This window comes from Nycticebus coucang, chromosome 17, assembly GCF_027406575.1.
Source record: "Nycticebus coucang isolate mNycCou1 chromosome 17, mNycCou1.pri, whole genome shotgun sequence".
NCBI classification, from domain to species: Eukaryota; Metazoa; Chordata; class Mammalia; order Primates; family Lorisidae; genus Nycticebus; species Nycticebus coucang.
The window spans coordinates 30,852,663-30,867,083 of NC_069796.1; the positions used below are offsets into that span (position 1 = coordinate 30,852,663).

Here is a 14,421-nt window from a genome sequence, read left to right on the forward strand (position 1 = left end):
CGCCCGGCTAATTTTTTGTTGCAGTTGTCATTGTTTAGCTGGCCCAGGCTGGGTTTGAACCTGCCAGCCTGGGTGTATGTGGCCCGCACCCCACCCACTGAGCTACAGGTGTCACCCCATGATTTCTGTTTAAAAGGCTGACAACGTTAAGAGTTTCTGAATATGAAATTACATAAGTATCTTTTAAACATACAAAATTAAGATTTCAAGCACAAAGAACCTGCTCATTAATGTCATATTGAAAGGAAACACAAAGATAGTTCAGAAAAGAGAAAGACCACAAATACAGGCCTTAGATAAAAGACTTTTATTCTTATTTAACCATGCTGCACGTATACCTACAATATCAATATATACAACTTGAACAAATACAACTTATACATAAAATACAATGAAAGTGTGGCTTCTGAAACTGATGCAATAAATTTACTCTACAATTTGTCATTTTGGCCAGTATACAGCATTATAGTAATGTTATTAAAGTTATTAATAATTTTAAATTAATCAGACTACAGTATAAGTTCAAAGGCACTAGAAAGATCTATGTTTTCTTCTAGTATTTTAAGAACAAAGAATAATTAAAAAGGAAAACAAATGTATACATTAAGAAATTGGGCAGACACTGGCACACTTAAATGTAAACTCCACCCATTCCTTAATTCACAGCCCTGTAGGAAAGAGAAATACCTTCCTTAAGAGTTAAGGAGAAAGATATTAAAAATAGACTAAAACAAAACAAAACAAGAAAGCCACCCCAAAACCATAATCATAATTTTAAAAACATGTTACGAATAAAATACCACCACCCTTTCTCCCAAAGTAACATTAAATTTCCTGCTGCAGAAAAAATTCCCCTTTCTCTAGAAAAGTATATGAAATAACTTGTCAAATGGATTCTACCTGTGGGACCAACATGTAGATACAGACTCTCTCCTTGATTAGCTTTATACTTTACAAGAATCTAAACAAAAAATGGAGAATGTTATTATATTTTAATATCCTAAGTATTAGTATATGTAATTATAAGAACATACTATAAACCAATAACTCTACCAAGACACCTTTTAATAAATAAATATTACTTTTTAAATTAAAGAGGAAAAAAAGATGCCCATTCAATAACCTATATATCTATATGAACTCATTTTGAATTTGCATATTTATTTCAAATAATGAGCAAGTTTGTTCATCTATATCCTTTCATAAAATTAACACTGAAGTTACAAAATATTTCTTTTGTGGACAAAGACATCATCGATATGAAGATATCACAGAACTGCTATAACGAACTGAATGAATAGCACTAAAGTCAATGTCCCATATTTTCATATGGATATTCAGGCCTGGCTTGAGTAGCAAATTTTGGTATTTTGTAAGACAGATATTTAACGTCTATCTAGTATAATCAGTTTTAACATATTGCTTTTTTCAAAAAAAAATTGTTATAGAAGCCTGCTTTAAAAATTTCTCAATTGACTTTTTACAGATTGACTTTTTATTTTGACTTGTTTTTGTTTGTTTCTTTCTTTCTTTTTGAGACAGGGTTCCGCTCTGTTGTCCAGGCTGGAGTGCAGTGACATGATTATAGTTCACAGCAATCTCAATCTCCTGGGCTCAAGTGATCCCCCTGCCTCAACTTCCCAAGTAGCTAGGAGGCCTATACCACCAATGCTTAGCTAATTTCTTTTATATTTTGTAGAGACAGCTTCTTTTTTTTTTTTTTTTTTTTGCAGTTTTTGGCCAGAGCTGGGTTTGAACCTGCCACCTCTGGCATATGGGGCTGGTGCCCTACTCCTTTGAGCCACAGGCACCGCCCTTTTGTAGAGACAGCTTCTTACTATGTTGCTTAAATTGGTCTCACACTTCTGGCCTCTCAAAGTTCTAAGATTACAGGTGTGAGCCATTGTGCCTGGCCTATTGTGCCTTTTTATAGATTTCTTTCTGTGGTAGGGTGGGATAGAAAAAATGTCTGAGATACTCGCTTAAATTCCTATGATGTTTTAAAGCTTAATTCAAAAGTTATTCCTCTCCTGTTTAATTGAATTGTTGAAGTCTGGGAACGTGGACTTTTAAAAAGAAGCACTGATCTTTTTTATCTACTAGCAAAATTAAGTTCTCTATAGAGTAATTTCTAACACCATTATGTGTACATCATCAAAAACATTTTACAATTATCAAAATATTCTGCTCACACAGCTTTTATAAGACATGTATTCACCTCAAGTCTCCACAGTACCTAAACAATGACCCACAGAATAAGTTATAAACTTCTAACTATCTAACACATTACAAAGAAAATGCTGCCAGTGAAATGCAATTCTAATTACCTAGAAAATATTCACCATGTACAGAACATTGAGTCCACTTCTGGAACGTACTTTAAATTTACGGACACATTTTTACCATCACTCATCCCCACTGTATAACAACTTTGTATTATAAACTAATATTTAATCAAACTTACTAAAATATTAATTTAATAAATACTAACTTATGAAGTCTCAAAACCTTTTCAACCAATGTGTTTCATGGCTAATTACATAATTTTAAAACCCGTAAAACATATATTATGTGGTTTAGGAGTAGAGTAGCTTTCAAAAGAAATCAAAATTCTGTAAGCAGCCACAAAAGAATGATTTTATTACAACTTATTTAACTATAAAATGAACATAATTTTAATTATAGAGAAATATGGTCTAACTAGATTAATCAATAGTTAAAATTAGGGAAAAATTTTTTTTATAAAATATGAAAAACAAAACAAAGTGTTTTATTTTATTTATTTATTTATTTTATTTTTTAGAGACAGAGTCTCACTTTGTTGCCCTCAGTAGAGTGCCATGGTGTCACAGGTCTTGGCAACCTCCAGCTCTTTGGCTTAGGCAATTCTCTTGCCTCAGCCTCCCAAGTAGGTGGGACTACAAGCGCCTGCTACAATGCCCGGCTATTTTTTTGTTGCAGATTGGCGGGGGCCCGGTTCAAACCTGCCACCATTGGTATATGGGGCTGGCGCCCTACTGAGCCACAGGCGCTGCCCAAAACAAAGTGTTTTAAAGACAGGACTAAAAGACATTTTTCTTGCTTAGCTGCATTTTCTGGAAGATGTATACCCTTAATTGGGAGATACAGAGTAATTTCCATCAAAATTCAGAACTCAGAAAAATGCATCCATAAGTCACACTTCAAAGTTAATATTTAAAAATACACAGACAGGCAAGGATAAATGGCCTCCACTTAGCTACTTAATTTTCTGCCACCATGGCCCCGTCATATTTAGGTGCAATTCAACATTTCAAGAGAACATGAAATCAGAACGACAAAAATGTGTATTTGATTTGACTCAAAGTAGCCAGTCAGGAGAGGTCCAGATAAAACACATTTTCAACTTTTTTTAAAACGTATATTTGCAAAGATTGTTGAGTTATAAAATTTTCTACAGGAGAACAATAAGATCAGTCATTTCATACTTAAAATGCAATGAATACTGGAAAATCAGAACATGTTTAAACAGGCTGGAAGGCTAATGTTAGGTCATTTATTAGATAAGCAGCTCAAACATTCATATATAACAGTGCAACATAGGACAATCTGATCTGCTACTTTCTGTGTGCAAAACGGGAGAATCGTTTTTCTATTTTGAAATTGTTTTCTAAATATACAGTAGTTAGGTAAATAGCTAACCGATTTACAAATACATCTAAACTATACCTCTCTATGGTATGAACTCCTTCCCCAACTTCCCTGCACAGTTCAAGTGAAGAGCAGAATGATCTCTGAACAGTACCGGTTGTACAATGTTATATGAACTCCATATATATAGACTAAAAGTTATTAGGCAAATTAATATATCCAGTCTTACTCCATCATTTATAGCTTCTCTTATTTGAACTTACTCAGAAGTCTTCAGTGTTTTAATTAAAGATTCTGTCCAAGCATGAGAATATCATTAATTTTTATTGTAACTTTAAGTCTGTAACATTTACTGAAGTAAAGAGTCAATTACAGTTTCAGGCTTTGCAGAACGCTTTCTGTTTGGAGAAGAGAAAAAGCAAGCATGAACGCTTTCCTAAAAGAATGAAATGCAAACACTTTACAATATGTAGCAGAAAACACAAGGTGGCCATGGAGTCTGGAAACAGACTAATTTTCAAATGTTTGATCATGTTTTTTTCTTTCTTTCTTTTTTTTATGAATGCTGTGGCATCATAGCTCACAGAAACCTCAAACTCCTGGGCTCAAGAGATCTTCTTGACTCAGCCTCCCAAGTAACTGGGACTGTGGGTGCCCACTACAATGCCCGGTTATTTTTTTGTTTTCTCTTCTTAGTAGAGACAAGGTCTCACTCTTGCTCAGGCTGGTCTCGAATTCCTGGGCACAAACAATCCACCCATCTCAGCCTCCCAGAGTGTTAGGATTACAGGTGTGAGCCACTGCAGCCAGCCCAAAATGTTTGACCATGTTAAGTGATCAATTAATTCCTACCTTTTCAGCTAGGGGAAGGTCACCTAGAGTAATATAAGTGGATAGAACCCCACCTTATTATGCCAGAGTAATGAGGGACTAGGCGGATGGTAATTTCCAAAACTGGACTAGACAACTGAGGCCAGGCCAAGAGGGCTGCACGCTTGCCATGTCTGAATCCCATGATTATCCCTTCTGGGGTATCCTAAAGGTAGAGGTGGATTTAGTGAAAATCAGAAACAGAAGTCATTTGAGGCAATACCTCACATATGCATGTTCAGGGATTAATGGAAATGCTATCTATAGTAATGTCCCGTATTTATTACAATTTTTCCCAGTGCATTGAACTATGTGTTTCTAATGAGGAATATCACTTTGAACATATCATGTAATGTAATGTAATTGATAAATCATTTATTGTTATATAGATTTGCCCGTGTTTATAGCTATCTATCATTTTCTTAGGGTTTTCATAATATGCAGGCTAATTGTAGTATACAGAGATGCTTGGCTTACATAATGTTGGTCCATACATTTTTTTTCAGTTAAACTAAAAAAGTACATATTTTAAAATAAGCATTCTGGCAATTATATTTAAATATCTAATTATTCATTTATGTTCACATGGTAAAAAAAAAAAAAAGGTAACTAAAAGATGAAAGATCTTATGTAAATAACCCTATTTTCTGGCTTCTTAGAAAAGAGAAGATCCAGAAACAAGCCCCACTATTCCCACAACAAACGAGGACGAGAACAGCAGCCACTCACTTTAGACAGAGCTGCTCTCCATTTTGCCCCAGTCCCCACCACTGCCTACTTTTCTCCTGAGGCTAAAGGGCTTACTATTTATCATCACACTCACACTGTCACTTTTCCTACTTACTGTAAAGAGGAAAATATCTCTATTAAAAGTAGAAAAGTAAAAAAATACATCTAAAGGACTAGTGTTTCTTAGAAATTATTTGCTTCATTCATTCATATTTGTGGCTTCTGTTGGCATATAAAATTCCTCATCTAAATACTAAAGAATGTAAAAATCTATAACCAGGCATGGTGGCAGCTGCAGTCCTAACTACTCGGGAGGCTGAGGCAAGGGGATCACCTGAGCCCAAGAGTTGGAGATTACTATAATCTATGATGCCATGGCACTCTACCTGGGGCAACAGAGTGAGACTCTGTCTTAAAAAATAATAATGTAAAAATCTATACACTTTAAATATGCCACTGATTCTCCCCTACCCCAAGTTCAACTATCTCAAATTTGTAAGCGTTAAGTTATAAATGAACACTTTAAATATTGTCTGTGAGATTATGTAACATAAAAATATCAAAACTATACAGCCTCATCCTACATGTAACTCAAAAGTCCACGTACTCAAAGTAGGGGGAAAAGCAGCTTATTATTTTCTACCATTTCAGGATTCCCAAAGTCTCCCAATTGGCTTAAGCAAATGGAAAATTATTTGATCTACGAAAGAGAGAAAAGAAATGAGGTCCAACCCTGGGCTCCCGCATCCTGGTTTCCCTGGGCTTATGTGATGATACACGGAGACGACCCAACAGTCAAAACCAGTGCCCAGAGAAGAGGAAAAGATGACCAGAGAAGTTTTCCTTGACTGAGGAAATCAAGGTTCTTGAGGCAATGTTTATGATAGAAAAACTAACCAGTTGAGTATAAAACCTTGGGAATCGAACCAGGCAAATTAATTAACATCTCACTAGAATTGATGCAAGAATTAAGGAATTAAACAAGATAGTATGTGATCTATTATACACTTGGAAAGAACAAAGCAAATCAAGAATAAATTTTACTACTCTGGAGGGCTAAGGAAGTTGAAAGACTTAATTCTTCACTCAAATTCTAACTAAACAAGGAATTTGATTTTTAATATAACAGCCAAAATATTTATCATGTTAACTAAATAAATTTTAATGTCCTTTAAAGGTGTCTAACTAGAACATCTTATATCCTTCATGTGAAGGGATTCAAGGGGCCCTTACCTTCTCCCTGTCTTGGGCCGTGCCTTCCCCTTTGAAGTCCGTGGCCTCTCTAATTTCATCAGAGACTGACGTAGACTCTCCTCAGTATAGGCAAGATACACATGGGAAAGGTCCACTTCGAAGGGCTAAGAAAAGAAATGCACACAGGGCACTCTTCCAGGAAGAAGCTGAGTTAGATTTGGGGGAAGAATTAAAATACTAAACAAACTCCTAGAAAAACACCACAGAAGACAAAACCAAACAAATAACTAAAGACATCTAATCCCAATATTCAAGGTGTAGTCACCAAACGGTAAACAGGAATCCCTCACATACACAAATTTCCTTAAAGAAAAACAGTTGCTGTTTTCCCTAAAGCTGCTCCCTCTTCTTGTTAACCTAGAATTAGAACTAGCTTTGAAAAGGAAGACAGACACATTTCAGTCTCTAACCATGTCCCCATGACCCAATGAGGTAATGAAAAGAGGGCTCTACTCAGTGACTCTACAACTGTTGTAGAAATGATAGGCCTACGATCAAGACTGATGGTGAGTAGAACTGTCTTAATAATCACCCCATCCTAGAGCCTTTATTCCCCTCAAATTAATCCATTTTTCAGCAGAGCTGATTAACAGATACCAGGTTGATAACACAATTTAATGACTCACATTTCTATAAAGCAACTGTAGTTTAAAAAAAAAAAAAGTATTCTTACATCTTTCTCCTTTTTATCAGGTACCGGGGTTTGCTTCCTCATATTATTTCCTGTGTATGCAACACATTTCTCAAAAAAAAAAAGGACAAAAATGTCTTAGTAATTAATACCATGAATCAGGCAAATTACTGTGCGATAACCTGTTATACTTGTGGAACACAATCTGAATGCTGGAACAGGCAAGCCCAGCATGTACCCCTGACCTTGACAATTTCCACCTAGACCATGATCTGTGTGTTTTAGTTAATTAGTTATTATGCAATGTAATACAACTAATTATAAAAATATCCTATCTGCCCTACTGGATTCTCCTCTAGATTCTCCTCTGGACCACCTCCCTCTCCATTGTAACTGGCACAATTTCTAGTCCACAGGAAGTACTTTGCAAGTATTTTGTGAAAGGATAAAGGCAATACTCACTAGCTGCCATTCTCCTATGTCTTCATTCCAATGGACATAGTTTTCAATCATTTCCTTTCAAAAGAGTCAAAGATAAGTCTATTTTTAATATGGAATAACATTTATGATATAGAAAAATATCCATAGAACTAAAAATCTCAATGCTAAGTGAAAAAAAGTTTTAAATCTTAACATTATATATTACATGACATTACAAAATAAGTAAATAAAAGCAGGCCATCCAAATAGCAACAAGGAGAGCATACTATCAATTTAGGATTAATTCTGTGCACTTGACGCCAAAGGGAAAAAAGATACCAAAACTTACTTTCAGACAACCTTCTTAAAGTTTATTGAGATTCAAAATAAGTTTTTTTTTTTAATCAAGATGTTAAAGTTTACTAAAACATATTAGAAAGACAGAAATTTTGAGTTAAAAAATTTTAAGAATTAGCATCTATCTGGAGATGGATATGGTTGTACAACAATGTAAATGTACTTAATGTTGCTGAAACGTACACTTAAAAGTAGTTAAAAATCTACAATGGAGGCTAAGGCAGGAGGATCCCTTGAGTCCAGGTGTTTGAGAGCAGCCTGGCCAAGACAGTGAGACCTCGCCTCAAAAAATAAAAAGGTTAAAATGGTAAATATCACATCAATATATATTTTGCCACATATCCACACACACAAAGAATCAGTATCCACATGAAAGGAGAAAAAGGAAGCACAATGGTTCCAAATTCCACTTATATGGTAAAGGACAATGAATGAAAAAAATAGGACCTATACCTTAATTTTGATTGCATTTACATGAATCTGAATTCTTCCAATGGGCTAATATTCTTGTTTAGATACTTAGGTACTCAAACAGAGAATTATGTACTAAGAAAAGTTAACAATGAAGGTGAGATGTGATGGCATTCATTCAAGAAAATTTTTTGTTCAATAACTGAAATGTAAATATTTACCATTGCTTAAATTGAAAATTACATTTCTTTGTTCCTTAACCACAGCCAAGTGACTTAGTATCTAGGTCAGAGCTTTACTGCTACCTGATAATCCTGAGGTATAAAGTTATCAATAATAAGCATCTGAAGTCGAAGCTCCCGGCTAAGCTGCCGAATGTTCTCCAGAAGGCCTTCAATTTCCCTCTGATGTTCTTGTTGAAGATCAGCCATCTACCAGAAAATCCACGAAAATACTATGAACAAACAAGATTTTAAACACAAAGCAGTTTCATTTCACATAGGATGCTAGTCTAAGAGAACTTGTGAGAGCTTACCTAGTTCTTTCACAAAAATAATGGACAGAGTGACACTATGACTATCTAGTCCACATTATTAGCTAAGGTTGGAAAGAAATTATTTAGCCAATAGGTAAAATTGAAAACAATAAAAGAAATATTTTATTTCTTTACAATTATTAATGTAAGCACACACTATTACTTATGGATTCTTAATCAAAGGAACTGCTTTTTAAAAAATTCAGAACTATATTAGTGTGTCATTTCTAAGAGACCAACCTCGGACTTTGCAGCCATCAGCATTGTCCAAACTTTCTTTAACTTCTTAGTCTTTCCCTGTGCTTCCTCTTGCAAACTGGTATATTTTTCTTCAATATCTAAGCGTTCTTGCTATGATAAAAATTAGTAAACTTCAGAATAATTTTCTTCATTAAACCATAAATCTAATTATTTAACATACAACTGTTTAGCAAAGCAATCCATAAATCCGCTTTAAAATTTCATCAAGATGATAGATTCTTAGCTTTTCACTAGAAAAGTTAAGTATCTTACACAAAATAATAAACTAAAAACAAAAAGTCCACATTACCTCTTTTTCTTCAAGTTCTCTGCGAAGTTGTTCTGCTCTTTTCCTTCTTTCTTCCAGTTCCATGTTAGATTCTTCAAGAAGTTTCTCTTGTTCCTCAGCTTTGGCCAACAAATCAACACCACCAACAATTACCTTTTTCTCCAGTGCAGATAATTTTTCTAGCAAAGATTGATGCTCTTGTCTGTTAATTAAAATGAAAATACCTTGTGGCTCGGTGCCCATAGCATAGTGGTTGCGATGCTGGCCACATGCATTAAGGCTGGCGGGTTCGAACCCTGCCCAGGCCAGCTAAACAACAATGACAACTACAACAAAAAAGTAGCAGAGTGTTGTGGTGGGTGCCTGCAGTCACAGCTACTTGGGAAGCTGAAGTAAGAGAATCACTGAAGCCCAGGAGTTTGAGGTTGCTGTGAGCTGTGACTCCACAGCACTCTACTGAGGGCAACACAGTGAGACTCTGTCTCAAAAAAACCAACAAACCAAAAAAAACTTGTATTTACTGATCATCCACTATTCTAATATCATTTCCCAAAATTTAACAAGTATTTGGATATATGATTGCAAAATAGAAACATAATTATGTAGTATTTCCACCAGACTATACGACTGTGTAGAGATAATTATTAATCTATAATTAATTTAAATTCACCATTTTTAAATAATATTTTTTCCTCCCATACAAAGATAATCAAAACGGATCTGATTTTTAAAAATGTAACACATACGTTAGGTTCTTCTACCCCAAAACAACTACACAGGAAATAAAAATCAAGCTTTTAATTAACTACTCAGTTTTCCTATTCATACACATTCTATGACAAATATTAGAAATTTAAATCATGGGGTGGCCTCTGTGGCTCAGTGGGTAGGGCGCTGGCTCCATATACCAAAGGTGGTGGGTTTGAACTCTGCCCCGGCCAAACTGCAACAAAAAAGAAAAACTAGCCGGGCATTGTGGCGGGCGTCTGTAATCCCAGCTACTTGGGAAGCTGAGGCAAGAGAATCACCTAAGCCCAGGAGTTGGAGCTTGCTGTGAACTGTGATGCTAAGGCACTCTACCGAGGGCAATATAGTGAGACTCTGTCTCTAAAAAAATTTTAAAAATAAAAACAAATAAGAAATTTAAATCATGAGTACTCACTGGGCTTTAAGTAGATCTTTTTCCCGTTTCTCCAGTTCAGCTCTAGCCTTGTTTCTTTCTTCTTCTTCCATGTCAAGCTTTGTTTCGAGTGCTTTTCTCTCCTCATCAATTTTTGCTTGCATTTCAACCATTTTATCTGGAGAAACTTTCTTTTTACCTATTTGAGTCATTTAATTGCAATAATCACTAAAATGAGTCAATGTTTCAGACTATAAATTACCTTCAATACAGAACTTCCTATACTCAATAATACAAAAGCAAATGTCAACATTTTAAGGAAGTCAAAACAATAATATCCTTCATTTCTATTTATTATGTTCCTAGAACTTAACTCATTGCTAAAGTTAAACTGTTGTCCAACTGTGCAAAGATAGTTAAAACCAAAAGTAAGTGAAAGAGAAGCAAAAAAGATGAGCTGAAAATAGGGAAAGAAAGATAAACAAGAAAGCCAAATAAAAAAGCAATGTTCAAAATGATTCTTCAGTTACTTTTTCCTGATAACCAAGTACAAAATCAAGCGGCTCCCAAAATCACATAAAATGAATGAATAAAAGTCACATATAGGTAGCAAATGCACAGATAAAAATTTCAGGCAGAATTTATATTGAATAGTTTTTAATATATTTTTCAGAGTTTTTCTAAAATTTATATCTAATAAAATTACTTGAAAGCACAGAATTTGATTTCTTAGTATAATTTTAAAGAAAGAAATTCTACACTATGGAATTCTGTAATAGTTACATAGTAATTCACCAAGCACTTTAGGGTTATTGAACTGTCATGACTTAAAATCATGCCCTCAATGAACAAGCTATTTTAGCTTGTTATTATGTCAAACTCAGGACCCTAAATCTCCCTAAACCCGATTAAACACTCAAGTGTCAAATATCAGTAGAAATACTATCAAATAATAAAGCTAGACTATGGCTTCCAACTATTTCTTTTCTTTTCTTTCTTTTTTTTTTTTGAGATAGAGTCTCAAGCTGTCGCCCTGGGTAGATGCCATGACATCATAGCTCACAGCAACTTCAAACTGTTGGGCTTAAGCAATTTTCTTGCCTCAGCCTCCTAAGTAGCTAGGACCACAGATGCCCACCACAACGCCTGGCTATTTTTGTTGTTGTTGTTGTTGCAGTTGCCATTGTTGTTTTAGCTGGTCCAGGCGGGGAACCTGCCAGTCTCAGTGTACCTGGCTGCTGCCCTACCCACTGAGCTACGGGCAGCGCCAGCTTCCAACTATTTCAGTTATAACATTTAATAAAGTATTGTATGTACATATACTAGGTGTTCAATGAAAGTTAACTGATGAATTTCAACATCATTAAATCAAAGTGAAAAAGAGAAAATAAAAGCTAGCTTATTAAATGGGTTATGAAACTGAATCAAAAACATTTCTAGTAATATAATTTCTTAGAAACATATTCCTTCAGAAAACCAATCAAACTTTTCATAGAATTGGTCTAAGGCTCTCCTGGAAACTTTCTGTCATTCTTAACTTCCTTCCCAAAGGACCACAGAAGGAAAGTAAAAACCAGAAAAGTTTGTAATTGTTAATGTCTCCACGCAAAAGCTAACCCTTCCTGCTAGCAAGGAAAAAGAACTGAAAAATAATTATGATGAAGATACTATCTCAATTAGTTTTTTTTTTTTTCAGAAACCATGAAATGAAGAATCATTCACAGGCTTAATCTTTAGGGCAAAATTATATCAAAAACTCAAAAGTTTAAAAACATATTACCCTTTAATTTTATAGAACTGTAAATCCAAAGCAAATCTATGCCACAGAACAAATTAAATAAAAAGAGTAAATAAAAGCACTGATTCAAATTCATGCTTTGGTGTGGTGTGATTCATTGCATTCCAAAAGTCAGGATGTATATTTGATTCTGTTGGCTTATTTGGCACAGTTACCTGTACTGACCCTTCTGAATTAACTGTTAAAAAAAAATTTCTAAAAATGATTTAATTCTTATTCCCAACAAATTCCTAGAAAAGTGTTTTCCATCAGTTATGCTATTTCTTAGAAATTTGCAAAAAAGTATTAAGTTCAGGTATATAGTAAGTGCATGCATTTAAAAAACAGTAACTTCCTTTCCACCTAAGAATTATAAATATTTAAAGAAAAACACGGGAAATATGTTAAGGCAAAAATAATAAACACATAAAGACATAGATATTAATGGTATAGCGGACATTGATCTGATCAACCTATGAACATTGATATTTTTTGGCTTGTAGGGTTCCAATTGTTCTGTTAATAGTTAAAAACATAATTTCAAAACCCATTAAGAGGCAATAAAATAAGAAGATTTTATATGTAGAAATAAAAAAAAACACATGAGTACTGATGAATTATTACATTGGTAATTCAAAACCATTTAGCTAAGTTTTTCAAACTGATACTTCAGTGGCAGAAATTTTATTGTGTTCTTGTAACATCTTCATGAAGATGACCATGCATACACAGGTAGGGTTAGTTTAAAAATCCCATATTTAAGTGACATATTACTTTGGCCAGAACCATTCTGACAAATCATTATATTTCTGTTCAAATAATATTTTAAGTTAAATATGAATATGTGCCAACTTCCCTAACCAGACATTTAAATGTGACAAAAGTAAAAATCACTTTTACATGTATTTGTTAAAAAAAAATTTTTTTTTAAATCTTATCAAACAAACAAACAAACCCCTTCTTTTTCTAATACTGCATGGTAAAATTTAGCACAAAATTTCAGGCACATTAAGTTTTGTAAAAAGGTAATGCCGGGCGGCACCTATGGCTCAAGGAGTAGGGCGCTGATCCCATATGCCGGAGGTGGTGGGTTCAAACTCAGCCCCGGCCAAAAACCAAAAAAAAAAAAACAAGAGGTAATGCCATATAGAGGGGTTATTTTGTTTGTTTTCTGTTTTGTTTTTGGGACAGAGTCTCTCCATTGCCCAAACTAGAATGCGGTGACAACATCAAAGCTCACTGCAATCTCAAACTGCTGGGCTCAAGTGGTACTTCTCCCTCGGCCTCCAAGTAGCTGATACCACGGATGCAAGCCACCATGTCCAGCTAATTTTTCTACTTTTTGTAGAGAGGTGTCACTCTTGCTCAGGCTGGTCTCAAACTCCTGAGCTCAAGGAATCCTCCTGCCTCTGCCTCCCAGAGTGCTAAGATTACAGGTGTGAGCCACCATGCCCAGCTCAGTCCATATAGTTTTATTTTAACCGAACTAAAATGTTTAGCCAAGTAGTAACATTTTAAATTGTCCTTTGCCATGAGCTATAACCAAAACTATAAGGTGAATTGGCAAGGGAAAGTTAAAGGGAAGAACTTTAGGGATGTACAAATTGAATTTTAATTTCTGAATTATTATTATTATAAGTTTTACAGTAGCCTTTTATTTTTAAGACCTATTATGCCATGAATTCATAGGTAATAGATTCCAGCAGTTCAGGGTCCTTTCCATTGGAAAGGAATATTGGAATGTTAAAAATTCCATATTATGCCATGAATTTAGGTTTGTAATTTGAAATTACAAATCCTTCCCATAAGTTCTCACAAAGTGTGCTTCTCTGTGTGGAGCAGCTGGTGTGTCAGTTGACCCCAGGTATCTTTCTCTTGGGCTATCTTCTTTTTCTGATCATTTTCCTTCACATGTTTCCGGAAGCTATCTCAGCTGTTAGAGTGCTTAACATGCTCAGAACAAACATTAATCCTTTTGGCAATACTCTTTACCTTAACTTGTTTGTTCACAACAACGCCAAGAGTACTCTGGGTAACACTGTAGACTTTTCCAGTTTTGCCATGGCAAGATTTGTGGGGCAAGTCTTTCAAAAAGTACCCATTCCCTTGATGTCTACAGTAGCATGCTTCTTGTAGATTTGCATGTATGTGGCCAAAG

General features: G+C 34.8%; 1 protein-coding gene across 3 annotated transcripts in view; it reads right to left on the minus strand.

The window, feature by feature from the left end:
- Positions 1-291: 291 nt before the first annotated feature.
- KIF3A (kinesin family member 3A) overlaps positions 292-14,421 on the minus strand; it is a 58,586-nt gene continuing 44,456 nt past the window's right edge. For all 3 annotated transcript variants that reach the window (XM_053566985.1, XM_053566987.1, XM_053566986.1), the window contains 8 exons: positions 10,529-10,685; positions 9,388-9,568; positions 9,078-9,188; positions 8,608-8,733; positions 7,577-7,630; positions 7,157-7,225; positions 6,463-6,587; positions 292-4,028 (listed from right to left, as the gene is read on the minus strand). In XM_053566985.1, coding sequence (XP_053422960.1) covers positions 3,980-4,028; positions 6,463-6,587; positions 7,157-7,225; positions 7,577-7,630; positions 8,608-8,733; positions 9,078-9,188; positions 9,388-9,568; positions 10,529-10,685 — 872 coding nt within the window. In that variant the 3' untranslated portion in view covers positions 292-3,979. The remainder of the gene's footprint in view (positions 4,029-6,462; positions 6,588-7,156; positions 7,226-7,576; positions 7,631-8,607; positions 8,734-9,077; positions 9,189-9,387; positions 9,569-10,528; positions 10,686-14,421) is intronic.